General features: G+C 38.0%; 1 protein-coding gene across 1 annotated transcript in view; it reads left to right on the top strand.

Moving 5' to 3' along the window:
* Positions 1 to 23396, top strand: part of FAF1 (Fas (TNFRSF6) associated factor 1) — a gene marked incomplete at its 5' end in the record, with an annotated part of 146185 nt that overhangs the window by 3146 nt on the left and 119643 nt on the right. Inside the window, 4 exons of the mRNA XM_009080580.1 lie at positions 14260 to 14306; positions 17175 to 17383; positions 20459 to 20550; positions 20911 to 20999. Coding sequence (XP_009078828.1) covers positions 14260 to 14306; positions 17175 to 17383; positions 20459 to 20550; positions 20911 to 20999 — 437 coding nt within the window. The remainder of the gene's footprint in view (positions 1 to 14259; positions 14307 to 17174; positions 17384 to 20458; positions 20551 to 20910; positions 21000 to 23396) is intronic.

Genomic DNA, 23396 nt, shown 5'->3' with positions numbered 1-23396 from the left:
GCTTCTTTTATCCATGCAATTTTTTTCCCCCCCTGGTCTTGCTAGATTTTAGTATCAAGGGTTCAAATGTCACCAGTGTCTTCTCTGTCATGTAAGTGAGTGTTACTGTGTTTTGTGTCTTATGGGCATTTTGTTTTACCTTTAAACAAAGCCAAACCTGGTGAAGTGTAAGAAGCTCCTTTTTTGAGTAAGTTTTTCTAATAGCCACTTTGGGTTTTTGCACTGAAAGGTCAGCTTCCTATTTTTGAACTTTGAAAGATTACCCAGCCCCAATTAGAAGTCTTCAAGTCTGTTCCTCTATGTGGGTTACTTTAAGACAATATAAACTGCTATTAATTTATCTTCCACTTGGTACTAAATAAATTGGATTTAAATGTCTCAGAGTTGTATATGCTTACAGCCTTGAAATCATGAAGCTGCATAGGAAAACTGGCTCTCATACATGTTTAGTTGCTAGGCTTTATTCAAGTGCTTAAAATCTAATTGATCATGAGAGCACTGCAGAGGAATTCACGTGCAGTAACACTGTATGAATTGCTTGGTGCAATCACAAAGTCTAATTTTGCCAATAATTAGTTCCCCTCTTGCATAGGACTTGGCCTTTGTGGTGGTCTGATGCATATAGAGCAGCTTAGGGTTTTTCTGTGTTAGAACACTGTAGCCTAATTACAGGGCTTATTATAGGCTGGGCGAGGAAATGTTTCAGATGTTCTGTGAGATACAGAAGATCAACATAGATAATATAATGATCTCTTCAGGCATTCATTCTTACGAAACTGTTCTGCTATAAATGGATCCTACTCTCTTAAGCCTTCCAGGGGTGCTGATATGTTATTTCCTGAGTGTCATTTCTTTCAGCTCTATTAATTTTCAGTAGTTTTTAACATCTGAGAAAGCAGAAGTTAGGAATTTCTGCCCATTGTAAAGTCTGATGGTTTCATAGCTTGCCTGTTTGTACTCTGACATTCTCTTGACATGTGAAGGTATGAATGGCAATATAAATCTATCTTAAACTTTGTATAAAACCTGTAAAATAAAAGTACGAAAAATCCCAACTGTGTGTGTGTTGAAATGTTTCTGATGATGGTAGATATTTAAAGGAAATGACCCATTAGTGCCAGAATCTATAATCTATTTGACCTTATGCAGTGTGGGCCTTTGCATATGTGAGGCTATTACACAGAGCTCTTCCCTGAAATTCAGTGCTTGCATCTGTGCACAAAACTTGGTCTGCTCAACCTTTCACAGATTTAATGAAAACTCTAGTCCTTCATATACAGCATGGCTTTATATTCCATACTGGTAATCAGAACGGGGTTTTTTGACTGAAAAGCAGGATTCAGCACACTTAATTTTCTGCTTTTCCCAGGATGGCCATTTCTGTTATTACTGCTGTTCAGTGGTTGAAAATTATTTTTATTTGATGCCTTTGCCAATAGTCGTTGTAATGTCGGTACTTTTTAACATTGCTGTAAGAAGAAAATTAGTTTCATCAAAATAATGAGGGTGAGGTGTTGCCCCATATTCACTTCACTTGTAGATGTGTGTGTAATGATTATATATGTGTGTACATTTCATTTTCATTTTCAAAATGACCTTTGTGCCTTCCTGCTATACTTGGCTTGGTTATTCTGTATTCTGGTGAGGATCAAAGCACAGTATAAGTTCAGTAAGACCAGCAGTGCACCTGGAGATGTGATGACTTGCAGTTCCTGTCGTACTCAGCTTCCAGGAATCAGCTGTCAAAAAGGGTTTCTGTACCTTGGAAAGAGAAATTGTGTATTTTGAACAACAGTTTTTATGAATCTTCAATTCTCACCTCTAGTTTTTATTTTTGAATGGATAACTTACCCAGTAGATGAGGGTTTTTTTTGCATCTTGCTTGTAAACCTCTTGAAAAATAGCTGCTATTTGTCAGACAGGATTTTTCTAACTATAAGTACCAATTTTGCATATTTATTTCTCTGTAATGTCTTTTGGAATGAAGTAAAAACCAAGCAAATGAAAGCAATAAGAAATGAACTGAGAAAAATGAGGTAGGATTTGGCAATTTTTCTATTGTATTTCTCTTGGAGGTGCCCATTTAGATGGGATTCCAAGCAAAGAATGGGCCATTGGCTCTTGACAGTTATCAGTAATCTGTTATTTGTATCTCTTCCTGCTTCCTGACCATTAGCTTAGTTCTTTTATTACAATATGTAGCAAATTCCAGTACAAGTTGGTAAAACTAATACACTAACAATGTCTTTTGTCTTTTTCTCTCTCGTTTGCCCTGCTGCAGCTTTGATGTGGTATCTCTCTCTTTTTTTTTTCTCGTTGATTTGAATTAGTCTGCCTGCAGAAACTAGGTGATTAATTTAAGTTTGGCACATGGCCATTTCTTTTCCTTAAATGTGGGACAGTGTTGTCATATGTTCAGCAGCTCTCTTGTTTCATTGCAAGCAGGCTGTGTTTCAGTGGCTGGGAACCAGGAGTACACATTATGGTGATCATGTTCATCACATTGGCCCCTTTTATCTTGTATATATGTATCCTTTTATCTTGTATATGCATCCTGCTGCTTTCTTTGCTCCAGAGTTACATACTGAATGTGGCACACGTGTGACAGCACTCACTGTGGGACTAGCAAGAAGTTCAGGGTATGTTCCTCTCGTTAGGACTAGATCTGAGGGATTTTCACTATTAGGAACATGAGTTTGTCAGTGTATTAATAACATTCTCCCTGTGGTCAAATGAACAGTCACATCTGCCTGTGAGAACCAGAGGTTTGTAACCCAGTTTTTTTGAGGAGCTTTGAAAGTTTTATTTTAGACAGGTGTTCTCTTCTGGATCTTGGTGTCATGTGGAACATGTTATTGTTAGCTCGGTTAGTTTATGCTCCCTATTCCTGCAGTGAGTTGTCTGTAAAGCATTCACAGCCCTGGTGCCAGCAGAGCCAAGGAAGAAGGAAGTTCTGAGTTAGGTAATCACAGGTAGTGTTGGTGGATGGGCATCCTGCTGCTGCAGGCGTCCGTGGGCACAGTGCCTGTTCTCCAGGTAATACAGGAGTTACAGGTTTCTTGTGTGTCCAATGGCAGCATTAATCTCTCCTGGTTGAACACAATTGTATGTGAACTTTCCTTTGACAAAGGACTGTAGAAATCCATTTTGGAAGTCTTTAATGTATTTTCTGTTAAATTAGGGATCCCTGCTTGCAAAAATTGTTGTATTTCTCATTCTCTGTACTTCCAGCTTTTTGCAGCTTTCAAAGTGACATTTCTGTGTCTTTGAGTAAGCTCAGATACATGCTGTGTATTTTATGCAGCTGAGTGGTAGAAAAGATGGCTAGTTAATTCTTAAAAACAACATGATTATCAAATTACTTTTATTTACCTTCAAATGCCTGGATCTTGGGTAAGCCAGATGTTTGCTTTTCATGTATTCTCTGCATTAGACTGTATGAAATGTGCAGGTCTATAGGCAGTTGTAGTCATGGTATGGCCTTCCACAGAGCTGTATGCACATTCAGCTATTGAAAAACAAAACCCAAAACACCACTATTAGTATATGTTGAGGAAATAATATTCTTCACTTGGAGAATGCAGAGTAAGTGTGCTGCTTTGTCACCTCAGGAAGGTGCTTCGAGGCAGGACGATTACCTCTGCTAGCAGCAAGGTAGCCCAGTCTTCATTGTCCTGCCTGAAACCAAAACTGGGGAGTTACGAGACTTTTAATAACTGCAGGAGTTGATACTTCAGGTGATGCAGGAAAGGGTTCAATACACTGCCATTGTGACAGCCTCTTCCCATGACTTTGACAAGAAATTGCAATTGATCTGTGGTGTCTGTGGATCCATCTTGGTCCAGTGCCTGCAGTGGTTGGTTAGACATTGGAAAGTGATCCACAGAGCAGCTAAGTTTCAAGTGAAGTGGAGCCAAACCCTATAAAAATGTCAAATACACATTCTGACCCATGCAGGGAAACGAACAGGAAACAATGAAAAAAAAAGCAAATGTATAACTTGTGTGTCCTAAGCTTTTGATTGCTTTGAATTTTTTAGTTTAGAGCAGTTAAGTCGTGGCTTTAAATGTGTTTTCTCTAATGCTGGTTCATGTATGCTCTGCAGTTTTGATTCATCAGAAGGAGCTAATTCTCACACTGGTGATTGAAAGAAAGTGTAATGGGGTATATATCTTAACCATAAGGTAAAACTGGTACAGCTTGGGCAAAGTGCTTCAGGATGAACACCCTTTGGTTCCTGCTAAACTGGAATAGTTTTTCAATCTCTGGGAAGAAATCTGTATCTTTTACCCCTTCACAATTTTAGCAAAGGTAATGGTTAACTTGCAATATAGTAGATTGTTTTCTAGACACTAAAGGGATTGTGTTAATGAGAAAATAGCTAGTTTTGTTTCATAACTATTGGTTTTAATTTTTTCTGATAGAAAAAACCTGCTTTATTCATGGGAGGATAACAAAGGGATTGTGGTTATGTATTTTATGGCTGTATCTTGGTGCTGTGATGATGCATATGAAACTTTAATTCCCTTTCTGGCCAGAAAGAGAGGGGAGAAGATTTTTAGGTAAAACTTTGCTCTCTATATTGTAAAATAAAAAGTAAGCTCTGCCTCTCCTTTTCAAATAACAGATGGAGTTAAGTAAAGGGGCTTATTTCTTAAGTAACTACAGTTTTCTTGCATAGTGATCAAACAAGCAATGGGACTAATAAACCTAGATTTCTGTTCATGGAAAAAGCCTCTTGTTTCTTGTAATAGAGAGTTTTGTGTTCTGAGAATAAACAAAAAGCAACACTGGAGATCCCAGTAGTGCCTCATAGTGTTGCTGTAGTTCTACATATGCATCACCCACCTCCTTTACATTGTAAAAATGTGTATTTTCAGAGGCTGGTACCTCTGTATTGGCAATTTTTATGAAGATTGCTTAATGATAGTTTGCCCTTGCACATTCAAATTTTAGAGCAAGTCTCTGTATTAATAGTGAAGTGGCCGGTGTGAGATATCTGTATGGTGTTTGTAGTTTATTACTCTGTGACTAGTAGAACTGAAAATTGCACACATCATATAAGCATGTGTTTGACAAGTGATTAATCTGTCACAGAGTCATGCTGGGACTGTGTGAGTAAGAGAAAAGCTAAGTAAATTATTCAAGAACCAGCACCTGTGCCAATGCTGTGACTGTTTTGCAGGTGAACCTTAATTGTGAAATACTTTACCACAGAAGTTAGGAGTCATTTAGAACCATCAAAGCAGAGTGTCTTAACAATTGATTTACTCATAATGGTGCTGAATATCTTAACAGTTTTTAGTTTTATTTAAATAAACTCTCCTCAGATGGTCCTAAAAGACCTGGCTTGCTGCAGCATCAGCAGTATAGCATGGGCTGGTGGGGAGGTAAAAGGAGAAATGCTCTAAGACAAACTGCAGGTTACATATTTTAGCTTGGGATTTTCTGGTTTCCCAACTTTTAAGCTAAATCTCACATAATTGTTCTTTTATTAAGGATTAGTGATTAGGCAGTTGACTGACTACAGTTGGGGTCATTTGAATACTGTTGTGTAAGGTATTTCATTTATTATAACTTTTCAGTGGAGGGACTTTAGTGTGCTGGCAGTACTTCCATGACTTTTTGTGTCCTGAGATCTTCTGCCCTGAGATTGCATCCCTGATAGTACTTGCTAAGAGCTGTAACAATGAGTGATTAAAAAAAACCCCAAACTTTTTAAAAGACTCAACAAAAAGTATATTGTCCTGAGGTTGCTATCCCCAACTTGTGCTTTTTAGTGTGGTCCTTCAAATTAACATGAAGTAATTAGGAGAAGATTAGAAATATGGGAGTTCACAGCACATAGATATTTTTTTCAGGCATAGCCTTTGATTTACCTGACTCTCCTGCTGACTAGCTTAATGTTTTCAGGAGTAACAAAATCTGTTTTGATACTAAGTGTAAGTATTGCTTTCTGTTAATTTAGAAGGTGAAACAGTATTAGTATAAAAAGTTGAGGTTAATGGCTAGGACCAAGATACATATATGTGTGTCAGAGTAGCAGATGTCTTATGGTCTAATCCTCTCCCTCTCTATTTGAATGAGTTTTGAGTAGACAGTTCAGGTTGTTTTCCTTTATTCTTGCTGAAATAGACTCAGCTTAGGTAGGTGCTGATCCCTAAGCTTCTTATAAATCTACGTGTTCTTTACTTTCATTGTGCCATGAAAATACATTCAGTTAGGAATTGATTATCGAGATTTGTTTGGGGAATTAGGAAGTGGCAACATAAAATTAAGAAACTGTGCAAAATGTTGTTTTTTTCCCCCCAGAATTATAGAAGTATATCTAACTGCTGAAAGGCTTCCTAGTACATTTAGGCATGTTGTAGGAATGACAGGAAAAAATTTGCTGAGGCCACCAAAGAATTAGGGAGAAATGGGAAACCACATCTAGAGTGCTAATTGTAAACTATTTCAACGCGTGCTCTCTTGCTGATGAAGTGAATCATCTGTATGAATGTATTCATGTGGCATTTTTTGATGAAATGTTAATTTTTTGCTTTATTAGCAATTCTATTGTTTTGCAGCTTTTCATGAAGTATATTTGTTGTAAAGAAAAGAAGCTGAAATAAAGCAGAATGCATAGAAGACATTTCATTGTAGTTCAATTACAGTTTTTGGTTAAATTTTAACCACGATGGGGACAAATGTTGCCATTCTGTATAAACTTTGTGGGTGTAACTTCACGTCTAGCACTTGGAAATACTTTTGAGACTTGCAAAGCTGGGGAAGCCAGCAAGTATAACACAAGCTGCAGGAAAAAGCTGACTCATTCCTTTGCCTTGAGATGCCTGCCAAAAATAACAAAGGTAGAGGTTGCTTCTCTTACTACTGGGGCACAATTAGTAATTTTTGGATTTAAATATTACTGAGTTAATTTAAAAATCCAAACTGAATAATATTTTTTATAACTTAAACTCTTGGCAGTCAGTTTTTGTTGAAGTAATGGTTTCAGAGGAGCTGTGTATGTAGTGAGTGTGTCTTGTTTGTAAAATGCCTCTGGTCTAAAGTAATTGATATTTCTGCAGAAGGTTCAGAATTTCTGGTTTAGAGTAACACTTCTCAGACTTGCCTGTGGAACAGATGAGATTGGGTAATTGCATAAATCTTGGGAATTTCTTAGCCTGATCTCGATGTCTTGGGGCAGAGAGAGGTGATGGTGTTACAGCTGGTTCCAGAAAAAACCTTTATTGCATTACTAATACTTACAGTATGTTTTTGTCAGCATCAGGTAGTAAAACCTCTGTTTATGGCTTTGTTGTTGTAGACTGATAGCAAAAAAAGTTTGTGCATGGTCTTGCTTTGTACCCAATTTCCCCAAATCACAGTATCAGCAGGTCAGAACGTGTGTGTTGACACGTCTACGTCTGGCATTACCCACTATTATCAGTTCTGTTGAAAATATAAGCCCAAATTAGTGTTTGCAAAAAATACGGTTGGTAGAGGAGCATAATTTCAAAATATTTACTGCTGTTACTGAAGTACATGCATATAGCAGAGCCCTGTGAGTTTTATTGTAAGAAACACTTCTGTGCTCAAAAGGAACTAATAAGTCTTCGCACTTCTGTTTTGCTTTACTGCTGTATATATTTATATGTTTCTTTGTCATACAGATTTATAGCTTGGAAGCAATTTAAAATTCACTTCTGCTTTTTGGGTACTTTCATGCATGTTTTGTCTCACTAATGCTTTCCTTTATACTTTATCATTTCATTATTTGTTTGTCCTCTCTGGATAACATTTGTTCAGTTTTGAGTTTTGTTTCCATTTTTATTTTTTTAAGCTCTCCATTGTAGAAAGCATTTGGAGCTTTATCATCCATTTGTTTTGCTTGAATACTAAATAAAAAATAGATTTTATATCTTCAGGATAAGAAATTTATCATGCAAAAGCAACAAAATTAGAGTAAGAATACTATATGTCAGGGAGAGTATCACATTTAGCCCAAATTAGGAGTAGAATTGTTTGCAATGGAATGCCAGTTGTAAACACAGAGTAATATTAATGACTCTTTTTGTGCTGTGGTAATATAAAATACAAAAGAAATAATATTTCTAGTGTATCATAGATTGCTTAATGAGGGCCTTTGAGTATAGTTCATTATACTTTTAGCTTTTAAAAAGTGCCTTAATTTGTTTAAATTCAACAAACCTTGAGTCATCTTCAAGCAGGATGGATTGATAGCACAGATGAATACCGGCTGATATTTCAAAAACATAACATTTAGAATTTGGTTTTATTCTACAGAACTCAAAACCACGGTGTGTTTGTCTTGTTTGTCATTTCTCCCTCTCTCCAGTGAGGTTTTTGCGTGTAGGACTTGGTATTACAGTCACTTGTGTAATCAGAGAAATAAATGTAAGACTAAGTGCTTAAAAGGTCAGTCAAAGATGAAAACGGGTTCTTTTGTTTGCTTAGCAATGTGTAACAACAAAATGACCATTTTTTTGGCTATATTTTAAAATATAGTCCTACAAGCAGCTAGCACCTTCCTCTTAAGACACTGAGTTGTCTTTCCCTCTGCTAATGTAGAAAACAGCATGGGGTAACTTTCTGAATTTAGGATTTGAGAGGAATTGTTTTTATATCAAGGAGATGTTGAATATATAATAGGAAGAAGAGGCAAAATAAACAGGAAAGACACCAAATGCAGAACTTTGGGTTTTTTTAGCTTACCACACATTTTAAACCGAAAGTAAAATCTGAGTTTGTAGCATTTGGGGAAGAATATCGATTTTTGAAAATTGTAACGGATGAATCCACTCATCAAAGAAAGCTCTTACTGAGTTTCATAGAAATAATTAAATATGAGGTTTATGAGGCTATTGCATTGAGTGGAATGCAACAAAAAAATTACAAATACTCTAAATCTGAATGCGTCAGACTGCAGAAAATCGGGGTTGGAAGTCACTCTGTTATATTTCCCTGTGACTACTGAAGCAATTGATGTCATTTTGTTGGACATCTTTTGATTTTTTGGATTAAGTTATCTGCCATGGCAGTTCCTATTACCCTGTGTCTAGGTCTCGTGTGTTGTGTTTGTTTAATGTAAACCTTCTCAATTTTTAGCTGAACAAATGTAAAGCTCTGTGTGGGCTCTATTAAGTAGGCTCAAGTGACTTAGTTGCTGAATTCAGTCAAACCTAAATAAGGCTTTTGGAATTCTGTTTGAGCAACTTGTGCTGGTTGTGTCAAGCTGATGTGGTTATTTGTCTCAGTGAAACTCATGCAGCTCTCACATATTCATGGAATTTACATCTCTCTAGCCTCTTCCTCTGAAAGGGTTGTGCATCCAGCATTGTGCTGCTTGAACTTGCTTTCTGCTTTTCCTTAGACATATGTTTTCTAGTATGCTGTTTTGGAAAGTCGATCTTATGTTGGACTTTGTAAAAGCTCATGCTCTTCATTGCAGGTAGAGGTTTGATTGGGGATATTTTAAAGGATCTGTATCTAGCGTAGGATCTGGATCTGTCGTCCAAAACCATTGTGGCATGGAGGTTGGAAAGGAGAGGGAGGGAGCGAGAGGTGGCCTCCCAGGAAGAGCTCCCTCCTCAACCATGGCAAAAACCTTTAAATGCCCTTTGACCTGGGCCTGCTTTTGACTCTTAAGGCAATTCATCCAAACATCACTTGTAAATTCTAGAAATTTAAAAACTGCCTCCGTCTGTAGGTCATGAAGAGGAAGAAATCCCCTGCCTCATTTGAGTATTCAATCCGTACGTGTAGACCTCTGCTTTCAAATAATATCATTGGCAAATTCATCCCCAAACTTTGTGATAACCACTGAGTATTTACAACTCAGGAGTTTGATGTTTGTGCTTTCTAAAATACCACAGTTTGTTGATATTATTCATAGGACCCTCATTTCCCTGGGATGAGAGTCACTGTAAGATGTGCTTAATTGCTTTTAAATGGTTAGTACTATAATTGTGTATTGTGAGAGAAGTCAGCAGCATCATTAAGAAATGGTGGTTCTTGGTTTTCTCTCTAACGCTGATTTGTACTCATAAAAGATAGTCACAATTAGTCAGAACTGACTAATCTATTTAAGTTAATACTCCCTTGAGGAAAAGCTCTAAATTTCAGAGTCTGCCTCAGTGTTCTTTAGGCACTTAAATAATTTCAGAATGCCACAGAGTTTCTATGTTGCCCAGACTGTTAATGAATTTGGTAAACATCCATTAACCCTATTGCTTTATTGTTCCCCATGTTTGCAGGAAACGAAAAGTTGGATTAATGTATTTTGGTACTGTAATTTGGAAGTGTGTTGCTGCAACAAACACCAAAGCCAATATTGTTAATGTGAACCTCTGTGATTGGCACTTCTCAGTCCAATACTATATTGCCTTTCTGTCTTCCTGTTCATTTAAATAGACAGGATTCACAGCAATGTTTGTCAAGATATCCTGTACTGCTGGATGATGGAGTCACAGAGTGCTTGAGCTAAGAAGTTGTTTGTGGACACCAATCTGGTCCAAAGTAGGTCCAATTTGGTCAGATTATGCAGTGCTTAATGAATTCTTAAAGAAGCTGTTCCAATTCTTGGGTATATGACTGATACCTCTAAACAAAATGTATGCATCAAGAATAGCTACATTTGGCTTACAGCTTCCTAAAATAAATTGTGGGCATGGTGGTGGTTTGAATGTTGTCGTTGAAACAGTAATTATCCTGTTGTAAGCTCCAACAGTGTTACGGTGAAATTTGTATATGGATAATACTGAGACACACCCAAGATTCTTGGCTTTGGGAGAAATCTTCCGAACCCACTATAATTTTCCATTTAAGGTGGATGTCATTCTTTAAATAGTGATAGCATTAGAATAGGCAAATAGCTGTTGAAACTGTGGTGCCTCATATCCAGCAGTGGCACTCATGGATATACAGTGTGAGAACAGTGTAATCACAGAGTGCTGCTTCCCTGGCAGCACTTTCAGCAACAGGTTATTGGGAGCTGAAGGAATTTTCTGAGCCAGACATGGTATCTTTATATTTAAAAACCCACAAATAGATTTAATGCACTGGTTATTAAAATTGTTTCAGGGGTAAGATGCTTTTTTAATTACTATATATTAGACACATAGGCTGTTTTTAGTGATCAAAGATCCCTGTTTGGAGAGACAAAAAAAATGTAATATCTTTGAATGTTTGCATAACCATAGAGATGTAATCCTCTCTCAAAGGGGACTGACATTGGGAAAGAACAGCCTGGAACACATCTTGCCTTAGTAATGTGTTCGTGTTTTAGTTTTATTTTTTTTTATAGTCACAACCTTCTCCTTATGAAATTCTAAAGCAGATGGCTGTTCCTTTTTCTTTTTTTCTTTGCAGGGTCTACTTATAGATGTCTTGTAAGAACATGGATATTTAATATTTATGCAGTATGTACATGTGCACTGCTACCATTTGCTGTCTACATCATTTTAGTCTTCCATCTTGCTTAACAAACACTGTCCAGACTCTTTAGTTTTACAGTGTGGTTAATAGAGGTCTTTCCATCAAAAAAGTACATAATGCTCCTGCTGTTTTTTCTCACTGCTGTGCCCCTTAAATGTCATCAAGTTTACAAAACTGGGGATGTGAACAAGTGAGTTATTCAGTTGTAAAGAAAATAGCTTGGAGCCTCTATCATATTTAACCCCTCTAACTAGGCTCAGAAGAAGTTTGAGCTGATTTAATCCTCTGAGGCAAGAGCTTTGACAGAAGTGTGGAAATGCCACACTGCTGTATTTCTTCATAGCTGAAACAGCTTCTTTTCCCCGAGTAAAGAGGGAAGAGTAAAAGATCTGCTGTTGTGGCAGCAGATCATTATTAGTGTAAGTTCTGTCCTACAAAACCTGTATTTGCTCTCTGTGTCTCACAGATGGAGAATAAAGGATCATTTTGTCTTTCAACCCACTTTACCTGTTGATTGACAGGAATGAAATACATGTTGCTGAAGAGTATGGGAGGGAGAAGCCAATCCAGAAAAACCCAAATAAACCAAAGCCTCCTACTCTTTCCTGGAGGTTTATTAGATGAACACAATCAAGAGCTATGTATGACTGCAAAAACCACAATGATGATAAATGAGACACGTTGTTAGAAAGAAACCACTGATTATTGCCATGCATGGTGGATAAACTGATTTAAAAATGGATCTGGTAGGGAGCTTTGTTTTCACTGTAATTTCGTACAGCCTCATGGGTAGTTGCTCTAGTTATAGATACCTGTGACCTTTTCCTTCTCTGCTTTTTTTTGGTTTTATTTATGCAATATTTGTTTCTAAATGCATAAGAAATCTTATGGCAATATCCTAGTAACTCAGCTGAGTGCAGCAGTAAAGCTTTTTGACTTTATGTAGCCTTAGCTATTAATGGAAATTGTAAAAAATCATGTTTATATATTCAGATGAAAAGAAACTATAGCACGTAAATCTCAATTGCATGTGTTTTTGTGTTTATGAAGCACTTACAAAGCGACACTGTTTTAATGTCCGTTTGTAAAAATGGTTTTGATGGATGATGACTGTCAATAATTCAGTTCCAGTATATGGCTTTGTCCTCCTGGAGTACCAGGGTATCTGTGAGCTTCTAGACATTAGCCTTCTCTTTTTCATCAGAGACTGGACACTCATTCCCCAGATATTCTGGCCAACAGGTCAGGTATATCTGACATATGAGGATGGATACTAGAAACTGTAATAGTAGAAATGCATGAATTGCTGCTGGTACAGGAGAAAATGGACATTAGTGGAATGCTACAAGCTTTCTTTAGTCTTGCTGTTAAGCCTAACAAATACATAACTGTGAGCTCAACAGTGGTTAAAAAGATCATCAAAGAGAGAGAGAGAATTAGTCTTTTGAGGTCTGTTTTTTCTCCTCTCTAGATTTCTTTTTCCAGTTGTTTCTCATTCCCTGTCAAATTTCATCTTGTGCTGTTTCACCCTATCTGCCCCCTGCTGTGCTGGGATTAAAAGTCTCAAGTTAGGTAGGGTTCTGGCATCTTTGCTCCTGTGTCTTCTAACAGTAGTCAGAACAAGGTTTAATCAGCTGAGGAGCTGGTGTGTAAGTCACCTTCACCAGCTCACATGATATCGCTTTCACTACTCCTCAAATCTGATAAATCCTTGCAAGGACATGATGTTAAAGAATTTTCTTTTGATGGTATAAACCAGTCTGAAATAAGGTGTCTTCAAAATACTGGTGAAGAGAGTCTTACTTGCTTTCCAAGTTTTTCCCTCGTCCTTACTTATATATAATTTGAAGGTTTATGCAAACTTTTATTGCATCAGATGTGCTGGAAATACATTGAACTTTCTGCAATATAGAACAGAGCAATGCTGCAACAGGCTGAGGAGAATTTAGCCACAGGTTGAGTTTTGAACTTGCAACTTTGTTGTGACTGTTTTAATAGTAATGCATTTTAATATGAGATGGAATTCATTAGGATATTTTTCTATGTAATAACTCTGTAATGTCAAATAAGACCAAACCTTCATGCAGGTTTATGCATGTGTATTCTGATGATCTGGACAGCATGGAATGGGATTTAACTGCATACACCTGACTCAAAATACATCCTGTTTGACCCGAAGATTGTTTGAATTTTTGGAGCGGTCATTTCTATGGTGCCCTGGCACACGAGCAGTCCGAGGAGGCTGGGTGGTGTTTGTGTGGGTGGGCTAGGAGCAGGCTTTGGGCAGAGGGAGGTGTGGTGGGGCATGTGCACTCCTGAGTAGCTGTTTGTGCCGACGGCAGCAGTTCATGGATGTGAGACTGGCAGGATGCAGTGTGTGTGCAGCTGGGCAGCTTTATAGGTCTGTGCAGGTCTGATCATTCTGGGAAACGTTGGATTTTCTGTGTATGTGCTGTCTGGCTGCCTTGGCTGTGCACAGTTAGCTCAGTGTGTTTGAGAGCAGTATGTTCACTGTGTGTGAGTACCAAGTGTACAAAGTGTTAGGTTGACTGACCGTTTTATTCCCATGCATTCCACCTGGGAAATCCATTGCATGCAAACAGGAGTCCAAGCTTCAGTTCATGTTTGTTTTCACTTAGGGATGTCTTTTATTTTATGCAGGTGCTGTAATGACTATCACTTCCTGAGATTATTCACTCAATGGAGAACATTTTAGGGCATATTTTGAAGCAAGTGGTTCACTCTAAAACATATTGTAGAAGTTCTGATGGATTTTTGTTGTTCTGTATGCTTGACTCAAAATTTGTTTTCTCTTTTCAGGCAGCTATAAATGGTGTAATACCACAAGAAAATGGCATTCTACAAAGGTAAGCACAGAGGACTGGAGTAGTACACTTGGAGAACAGTTCTGGGTGGCAGTTGCATTTTTTTTGTTCCTGAATCCTAAGAAGATGATGTAATTCTCCTTTTAAAGCTGTTTCTGGACCCACAGATTCTATTCCTGGCAAGGCTAAATTAACATTCAATTTTTCCCATGCTGATGGAAGACCAGCTCAAACATCTATTCAGAGGAGTTAATTTTTATTTTGAATTCATTACTTGTTGGGTCATTCTGTGCAGGGTTGTCTCGTTACCAATTCTGGATGTTGGTATGCTTCTGATTAAATATTTTCTTTTTCCTTATGCATTTTTAAATGTATTGATATTCCATACTTCTTTGTTCCTGGCAAAAAATATTTGTACTTTTGTAGGTCTGTTTTTTTTTAAAAAATTCATTTACAGGCAGCAGAGACTGTGATAGATAAAGTAAGTATGTTCCCTTCTAAATGTAGTTTTACTGATTTTTTTTTCTTCCAGCTTCTGAATTAAATTTTGGCTTGTATACTGATGCTTGGATATCTTGAAGTCACTGAAGCTTGATCTCCTAAGTGCTGATGAGGCAATTGAAAGCAGCAGAACAGGAATTGAGCTACCTGAGAGAGACAGTAAAATAGTCTTTAAAATTTTGATCAGAGAAATACTTCATGTATTATTTTAAAAAGTTTAATGACAACAAAAGATACATAATGTAGGTAAAGTGATGTTTTGACATCTCTGTCAATACTTACTAAAGCTATGGTTAAATAGAGTCAATTTTTGATTGGGGATAAAACTTTTTTTGCTCAGTAAGTTACTAAATACATATTTACTATAAGGCCAACTTAGTTAATTTGAGATCAAGTCTCAAAGAGTGTTGAGCACTCTTTCTACCTATGTTAATAAGTGCTGACCTCAAGCATTTATAACCAGAATGTTTGACTGGGGGAAGCAGCTGGGGAGTAGTTAGAGTCGTAATACCTGACTTGGATAACAGCTGGTCCAGTGTCCACTTCCAGCTTTCTTCCACAAGAATTTTTTCATTTTTAGAAATTATTAGATAGTCAATCCTGTCTCAAATATTTTTTTTTTTTTTTTTTTTGGCTTCCAATGGAATTGTTTAAAAGGAGGCTTGGAAGACTTAGAAGCCTGGTTTCCAGTGGTTTTCAAATGAGGCTTATTTTACTGATGTGAGGCTTTTTATGTTCCATTAGAGGTTGCCAGTCAGATATGTAGGATGCCTTTTGTGGTGGAATCAAATAGAGTTAATGCAACTGGACTTGAAGTAAGTTAATTTATTACAGTGAAAAAAAATTTCCATTTTCTTTTATAATTCAGTTGTTTGTTTTATAATCCAGTCTTGAGAATTGGGATATTCATTGCTTCCTGGGTCTATTAACAAAATGCTTATAGCACTTAATTCCTAGTTGGCCATCAGATTTAAGACAAAAACATATCACTCAGTGTTTATACTTCTTTAAATCCTGAAAATAAAATTGTTTCCTGTATTCTTTAGGCCTCTGACATTGGCCTTTTACTTTTGAGCCACAGGTCTGTGAGTGTGGGTCTTTCTAGCTGGGAATTCATCCTTCTGAGCCTGCTGATGTGGGAAGAGAAGGAACCCCTTGTTTTACAAGCATAACATGTTTTTGTGTTTCAAATGGGGAAAGCACAATGCTGGGGTTTGCAATAGCTATGTACTATTGCACTGCTGTGACATGTATGCCATCCACATTTATGCTTTTTGAAGTTCAGGCCTCCTCTACATGACAGATTTGGCTTGCTATACGAAGCATTTCCTTTGAGAGACCTCATGGTGTCTTCAAGAAGGACAGAATATGTTTTTCAAAGAAGTTCTGTTTAAGAATGCAAATGAGAAAACTTACATCTCAGTATTCCCTAAATCCTTTGCTCAGTTTCCATTTGTTCAGTTTATGTTTTATTCACTTGCCTCCACCGTTGTGATATCCTGTAACTGCCCAGCATAGATGATCTTCCTGGTAAGAACATCTAAAAGGCAAAGCTCTAGGTTTACCCTATGAAGTTCTTTCCTTTCAAATTTGATTTCCGTACCTCATAGGGGTTTTTTTTGGCCTGGAGTAATGTTCCTTAAATTTCATGTTTTGCTACCTTTGCTTCTAATCCCAGTTACATGTTTCTTGTGGAGAGGCTCCTGGAGGAAGGTGAAGTGCCTCTGGGTAGTGAGGGTTTCTCAATGTATTCTGACCTCTACTGCTGTGTGTATCCTTGAATCAGGGATGGAGACATCCTTATATGAATCTCCAGGAGGCCTGAAGGATTTTGAGGGCAAGGTAGAATTCAGCATTGCATTTCTGTTGCACTGTATTTTTTTGCAATATATACCTCATTGTCTTAGTTTATTTGCCTTAATTATTTACCTGTTTTCATACCTTGTTTTTCCTCTAATTTGGTGTTGGAAAATACCAATCCACATGTAGAAACTTAAGCTTTGTCTCTTATTTCCATTTCCATTGGCTACTAGCCCAGTGATGTAGAAAGTTGGTTGTTGCCATGGTGCCAGTTTTTCTATGGTCACAGCATTCCTGGAACAGGAAATAATCCTTCTTCTCCAGATAATTCTGGTATTGATTACATAGTAAATTTTAGGCTGAAATACTTGCTTAAGTGCTTGTTTGTCATCTAAGCTGATTTCCTATAGCACTTCTGACTCCTGAAATGTTAATATTGCTGTTATTGAAGTTATTTTCTAGTTATTAATAAGCAGTATTTTCGGGTATGGCAGTAGTTATTCAAAGAGGACCATAGTAAGTGAATAATACTGTCATTTCACTTTGCTAACTTTTATTTAAACATATCAAGCTGTTCTGTTTAAATCACCTTATCTACATGTCTTTCAGTGAGTACGGTGAAGAGACTTTACATGGACCAGCATATGGCCCCACAAGTCATTCTACAGCAGCTTCTTCAACTCCTTCCTCATCCTCAGCATTTCGCCATGTAGTGCCATCTAGACAAATAGTGGAAAGACAACCTCGAATGCTTGACTTCAGGGTTGAGTACAGAGACAGGAATGTGGATGTAGTACTTGAAGACAGCTCCACAGTGGGTAAGGATTTGTAGAAATGAAAACTGCTAACCTGCAACTGTTAAAGTCAAACCAAACTAAAAAGATTGAACCCCAAATATCAAAATCCCAAAGCAAAACAAAATAAAAACCCTCAAAAAGAAAAAGTCCTCCCAGAAATGCAGTCTCCACAGCTACTAACCATATTAAAATCTCTTTGCAGCTTTAAAAAAGCAAAATTTCACTAATCCATTGTAAAGGTTAGTGATCTATCAAATATTTATTTTGAAATCTAGTTTTCTTAATGAACTTGCTTCAGAAACAAAATGGAGATTAATGATTAAGTCGAGGCATGAAGATGTAATTTGGGGTAGGGTTAGTATAGATGCAATCTATTAATAAGTGGATGATCTTGGCATTTCCTCTTCGAATCTGTATGGCATCTCTTTCTGTGCAGGATTAGTGACAAGATTAGAGGAATTCTTTCTGGTGTGAAGATCATTGCATTCTTCTCTGTTCAATTTTTATTTGGCTCTTTTGCTCAAATTAAGGCTTACTTTATCAGTTTTATTGGCTTTATCCTAAAACTGCTGCAGTTTGTAGGAGTATGTTAGAAATAAGCTGTTGTTAGTGTGACAGAACATGTTATTTTTTACCTTCTCCAAACTGAGTTAATTTGCTAAGGGAGAAGAGTATTTTTTTATTTTTCATTTTATAAAGAGCTTATACAGCTCCAACTAAGGAACTACGTGCAGGAATAGTGTGTAAAATTTTCTGTGTTCAGCCTTCTGTCTGGGATGAAATTTTGAAATTGAAGCTTTTGAGCCTCACTAGTCTTTTAGCAGTCGATCTGGTGTTGGCTGGTGCCACCTAGCGGTGACGAGTTTGAGTTGTTGATGCATGTTCCATGGTTTCTGTCGCACCAAGTTGCATCCATGGAAATTAGACACAAAAATCTGATCAAATCAGAATTTTTCAGCCATGCTGCTTTGCTTTTTATATTCTTATTAACGTCTTTCAAGTACAAGTCATTAAGATAGAGGGCAGAAGGCAGTTCGTGTGGAACTGTTGTCTGTATCTTGGAATATAAAGGTTGTAAGGGCAGCCTTGTGTTTAAAGACCTGAGAGGAAGGAGCAAGGCAAATTATAAGATTTCAACTATGGACTTGAGGAAAGAATATTTTTTGTCTTTTTGGGGATCTGCTTGGCAGGATCCCATAAGAGACTGCCCAGGAGGGCAAAAGGGCCCAAGAGAGCTGGTTGATCTTCAAGGACAAGCTCTTCAAAGCATAGGAACAGTTCCTTCCAGCATGCAAGAGGAGCAAGCATGGCAGAAGGCCAGTGCAGAAGAACAAAGGGTTTCTGGCTGACTGAGCTCAATGCAAAAGAAAGTACACTGAAGGTGGAAAGTAGTAATGGGCTACTCAGGAGGAACACAGAGATGCTGCCAGAGTATGCAGGTTTGGAGTTAGGAAGACCAAAGCTTAGGTGAAGCTGAAACCACTGAGGGATTAGCAGGGTTAAAAGAAAGGCTAAGGAAGATGTAAACCTACTGATGGTGCTTGCTGGACTTGGACTGTGGGAAGATTGTGGAGAAAATCTTTCTGGAAGAAGGTGATTTGGAACAGCCAGTGCAGATTTGCTAAAGGCAAATTGTGCTTAATCAGTCAGCGTTATGTGCCTTTTATGATCTGATGACTGGCTCTGTGGACAAGGGGAGAATGGTGGATGTCACTTTGGCTTTAGTAAGGCCTTTGACATACTCTGCTGTTGTGTGCTTCTAGTCATATTGCTAAGATAAAGACTGGATAAAAAAGCTGATCAAAATGAATCTCAATCTGATCAAACAAAGTGGCTGATACTCTGGAGGACAAGGTTGCTGTTTAGAGGAACCTGGGCAGGCTGAAGAAATGGTCTGACAGGAACCTCATGAAGTTCCAAGAAAACAAAGTTGAAGTCCTGCACCTGGGATAGGATAGCTCCATGTTATCCCCATCTGATACCTGGCTGAAGGCTGACAGACGAGAAAGCAGCTTAATAATTCAAGGAATCTGAGGTGCATCAGCAGTGCAGCCTTGCAGTGAAGAGGGCCATCCATGTCCCAGGCTCTGCTGGCAAGAGTGTATCCATGGAAATAATTATTACCATCTATTCAGTGCTTGTGAGTTTGCATCTGGAGCACTGCATTGGATTTTGGGGTCCCCAGTAGGAGAAAGATCTTGGCATTCTGCAGTAAGTCCAGTCAGGGGTCTGGAGTACATGGCTGCATAAGAGGAGAGGCACAAAGAAGTGGATTTGTTCAGCCTGGGGAGGAGAATGAGGGAGGTACAGATGTTACCTCTGTCTACAACTACCTGCTGGAGGACACAGAGAAGATGGAGCTGAACTTGTCTTGGAGGTGCATGATAATTAGAGGCAATAGACAGAGTTTGCAACATCAAAAATGCATATTAGATAAAAGATAAAATGATTTTTTTTTTTGGTGATTGTGATGAAGTACTGGAACAGGTTGGCTAGAAAAGTTGTCATCCTTAGACGTGGTCGAGTCAGCTGGACAAATCCTTGACTAAACTGGTTTGATTAGACCTTTGTGTTGGACTTGGGCCGGATGAGCTCCTGAGGTACCTTTCAGCCTGAATTATTTTATGACTGCAATGTAACTCCAGGGAGAGGAGAGCATCAAAATGTGCAGAACATTGAAAAAGCTGTCACAGCAGTCGAATTGTATGAACATTCCAGTGCTTTAGGTCAGGACTATTGATAATGCAATTTGGTATCAAAACCACATACCCTCTTTGTGGCTGTCAAAGTGCAGTGTTCCAGATACCATGCAGCTGCAAATGTGTGTCTGGCATATGCAGTGTAGAATTACCCAAATGTATGTCCAAATCACCAAATCCTCACGTGATTCTCCAATCATTCATGCTTTATGTGATTATTTCATTTAAGCTTCATTTGTCCTTTACTGTTTGAAGTATGTTGCAAAGGTAACTAGACTAAAAATGGTTTTCATAGTAAATTTCTTCCTTGCTCTTGTTTTCTAGTTATAACTCAGTACTGTTTGAAATAAGCAGTAAGTGTTTATATTTTATGTATTTTCTTTGTTTTTCTCTTTAGGAGATATCAAACATATTCTAGAAAACGAGCTTCAGATTCCTGCATCTAAAATGCTGTTAAAAGGGTGGAAGACTGGAGATGTAGATGATAGTGTAAGTTTTCAACTTGTGTTTTCAGTTAACTGAATTCAGAGTTTCAAACTGAGCATCTGTGGGTGGGGATTACAATGCAAGAATTGTGAGTTTCAAACAGTGTCAGATGACTCGGGTGGCACACAAAGAGCTCTTAATCTAAAACATTACCACAAAAATCAGGACAAGTCACTTTAGTTTGTCTTGTTTTCATATATAATGTGGCCCACCTACAAAAATGAGTTATGAAGTTAGCAGTAAGTATCTCTTGAAACAAAATATTTGGTGGTACTGTAAATAAGTATCAGTAATTAAAAGAAATAAAATCATATGTCAGAATTGGTGAATGGTTTATATTTATAATGATTTTTCTCCCCTCAGACTGTTTTAAAAAGTCTACACTTGCCAAAAAATAATAGTCTTTATGTTCTAACACCTGACCTGCCTCCTCCTTCTACAAGTCATTCTGGGTAAGTGTTTTGGCCATAAATTCTACTTGTATGATTTTGGTCTTTTGTGTTTTTCTATGAAGCCACGTGTATTTGCAGGACTTTGCAGTCAGTAAACACAAAGCATTTTCACTGCTCTAGTAAGTGTTGGAATGAACTACCTCAACAGCTCGTTGCTGAGATTTTTAAAACCTTAGTGTGGTACATGAACCTGTTGGGTACATACAGAATTTTACATGTCCCAGATGTGGTGACTTCAATTGAACAGAGGCCTAGTCCCTGTAGAAATGAAAGCTGGCCTTGCATAAGTTGCTGCATTATGTTGGTCCATTTAATGTATCTTACAAATCTATATGAATCATTCCCAACAGAGCAGTATTTAATGGTTGTTACATTATTTTAGCTTGTATTCTTGGACTTCTAAAATGTATATAGGCTGAATAATTAATTTCCTTTAACTGAGCAAGATATCTTTTATTACTGATTTGAACACTCAAGTAAACAGTGAGTGTTCATATATCACAGAATCATCAAGGCTGGAAGAGTCCATCAAGATTATCTAGTCCAACCATTAGCCCCTGAAACATATTCCCAAGTGCCACATCCAGATGTCTCTTGAACAACTCCAGAGGCAGTGACTCCACCACCTCCCTGGGCAATGTATTCTGGTGCCTGACCCACTCTTTCAGTGAAAAACATATTTCTAATACCTAATCTGAACCTCCCCTGGTGCAACTTCAGGCCATTTCCTCATCCTTTCAGTTGAGACATGGCAGAAGAGACTGACAGCCACCCACCTCACTACAACCTCCTTTCAGTTAGCTGTGGAGAGTAATAAAGTCCCCCTGAACTAAAGGGTTCCTCCAGGCTGAACACCTCCAGCTCCCTCAGCTGCTCCTCATAGGACTTACCCTCTAGCTCTGTTGCTGTTCTCTGGACATGCTCCAGCACCTCAATGTCTTTCTTTAACTGATGGACCCAGAACTGGGCACAGTACTCGAGGTGAGGCCCCACCAGTGCTGACTACATGGGGACAATCACTGCCCTGGTCTTTCTGGCCACACTGTTTCTGATACAGGCCAAGATGCCATTGGCCTTCTTGGCCCCCCCCGGGCACACTGCTGGCTCATGTTCAGCTGCTCTCAGCCTACACCCACAGGTCTCTTTCTGCTGCCAGTGAATATTGCAGAGGTTTGAAAATGAAATGATGTTTTATATCAAATTCTCTTATAAAGTAGTTTGCAATTTCTTTATTACTTTGGATTGTTTTCTTTCCTGCCCTTCCCTTTCCCAAAGCAACCGACCCTGTATGCTCTTCTCCCCGGGAGAATGGGAGTTTTATTCGGTAGCCGCTAGAGGGTGCGCAGGAATTGAGCCTGGGAAAGGACCAGGGAGGGAGGGATGCGCTTGGAATTGGGCAAACTGCATGAGTTTCAGGTTGTCTGAAGAGGGAGTTGGTTTTCCGCCCTTGTAGGCGATAGGAGAATATTCTACAAGTGCAGTCGTATTACTGGTGAATCAACAGAAATGACTAACTGGCTTCCTAATCACTGAAAGTACTCACATATTGCTGAAAGGTACTTGTGCACATTACTGCCTAGGCTGTGGAGGATATGAGTGCTGATATGAATTATAAAAACAATAATAATAAAGAAAAGGAGCATTAAGAGAGAGAAATAATGGCACTGGAACAGAGGGTGGTGAGCTGAACTGTATGTGCTCTGTATAGGCAAACAGGAGCTGTAGTTGTGTGTGAGGACAATAAGCCATTGTACTTTAGCAGCTAATTGAAGGACAGTGAAAATACTGTGGAAAAAAAGCACTGTAGCTGCTAATTGTTTATTTATTGTGCCTTTTTTTTTCTACATCCATTTCCAATTTCAAATTTTCCTACCCAGGTATCACTGTATATTTTAATTTGAATGTCTTCAATTCTGGAAAGGAAAGTGGGGTCTGAAGAGTGTTGTTTATTGCAACTTCAATAAAGTATATAGCAACAAACTGCTTAAAAACAGTTCTTAGGCTTTTTTTATTGGATTAATAGTTTCAAAGAACTTTACTTGCTAATGAAATCAAAGTGGCTGTTACCTTTTATAGTTTATATTTGTTTCATAGTGGAGATGAGTTCTGGATATTTTTAAGATAAAGTTGGTAGCTTTGGGATAGCAAACGATGACTAATTAGTGGCTATTTAAACACGGATAATTTGAAGGCTAGATATCTCCCTGAAGTCACAAATTCTAGATGAAAGGGGAGGCTTGCCTCCAATTAAAGCATCAATGCAGATCAAAACACATCTAATTGAAGCAATGTACCAAACCCAGTTACACTGTTTACTGCCTACTGTTAGGTCAGTTATTATTCAGATTAGTTTGTTGCCCACAATTTTTAAAAGCATCATGCTCACGTCTGTTATTA

The sequence above is a fragment of the Acanthisitta chloris genome, unplaced genomic scaffold (genome assembly GCF_000695815.1).
Source record: "Acanthisitta chloris isolate BGI_N310 unplaced genomic scaffold, ASM69581v1 scaffold4538, whole genome shotgun sequence".
Taxonomy (NCBI): domain Eukaryota; kingdom Metazoa; phylum Chordata; class Aves; order Passeriformes; family Acanthisittidae; genus Acanthisitta; species Acanthisitta chloris.
The sequence above is the reverse complement of the archived record's forward strand: the minus strand, read 5'-3'. Positions and strand labels throughout refer to the sequence as shown.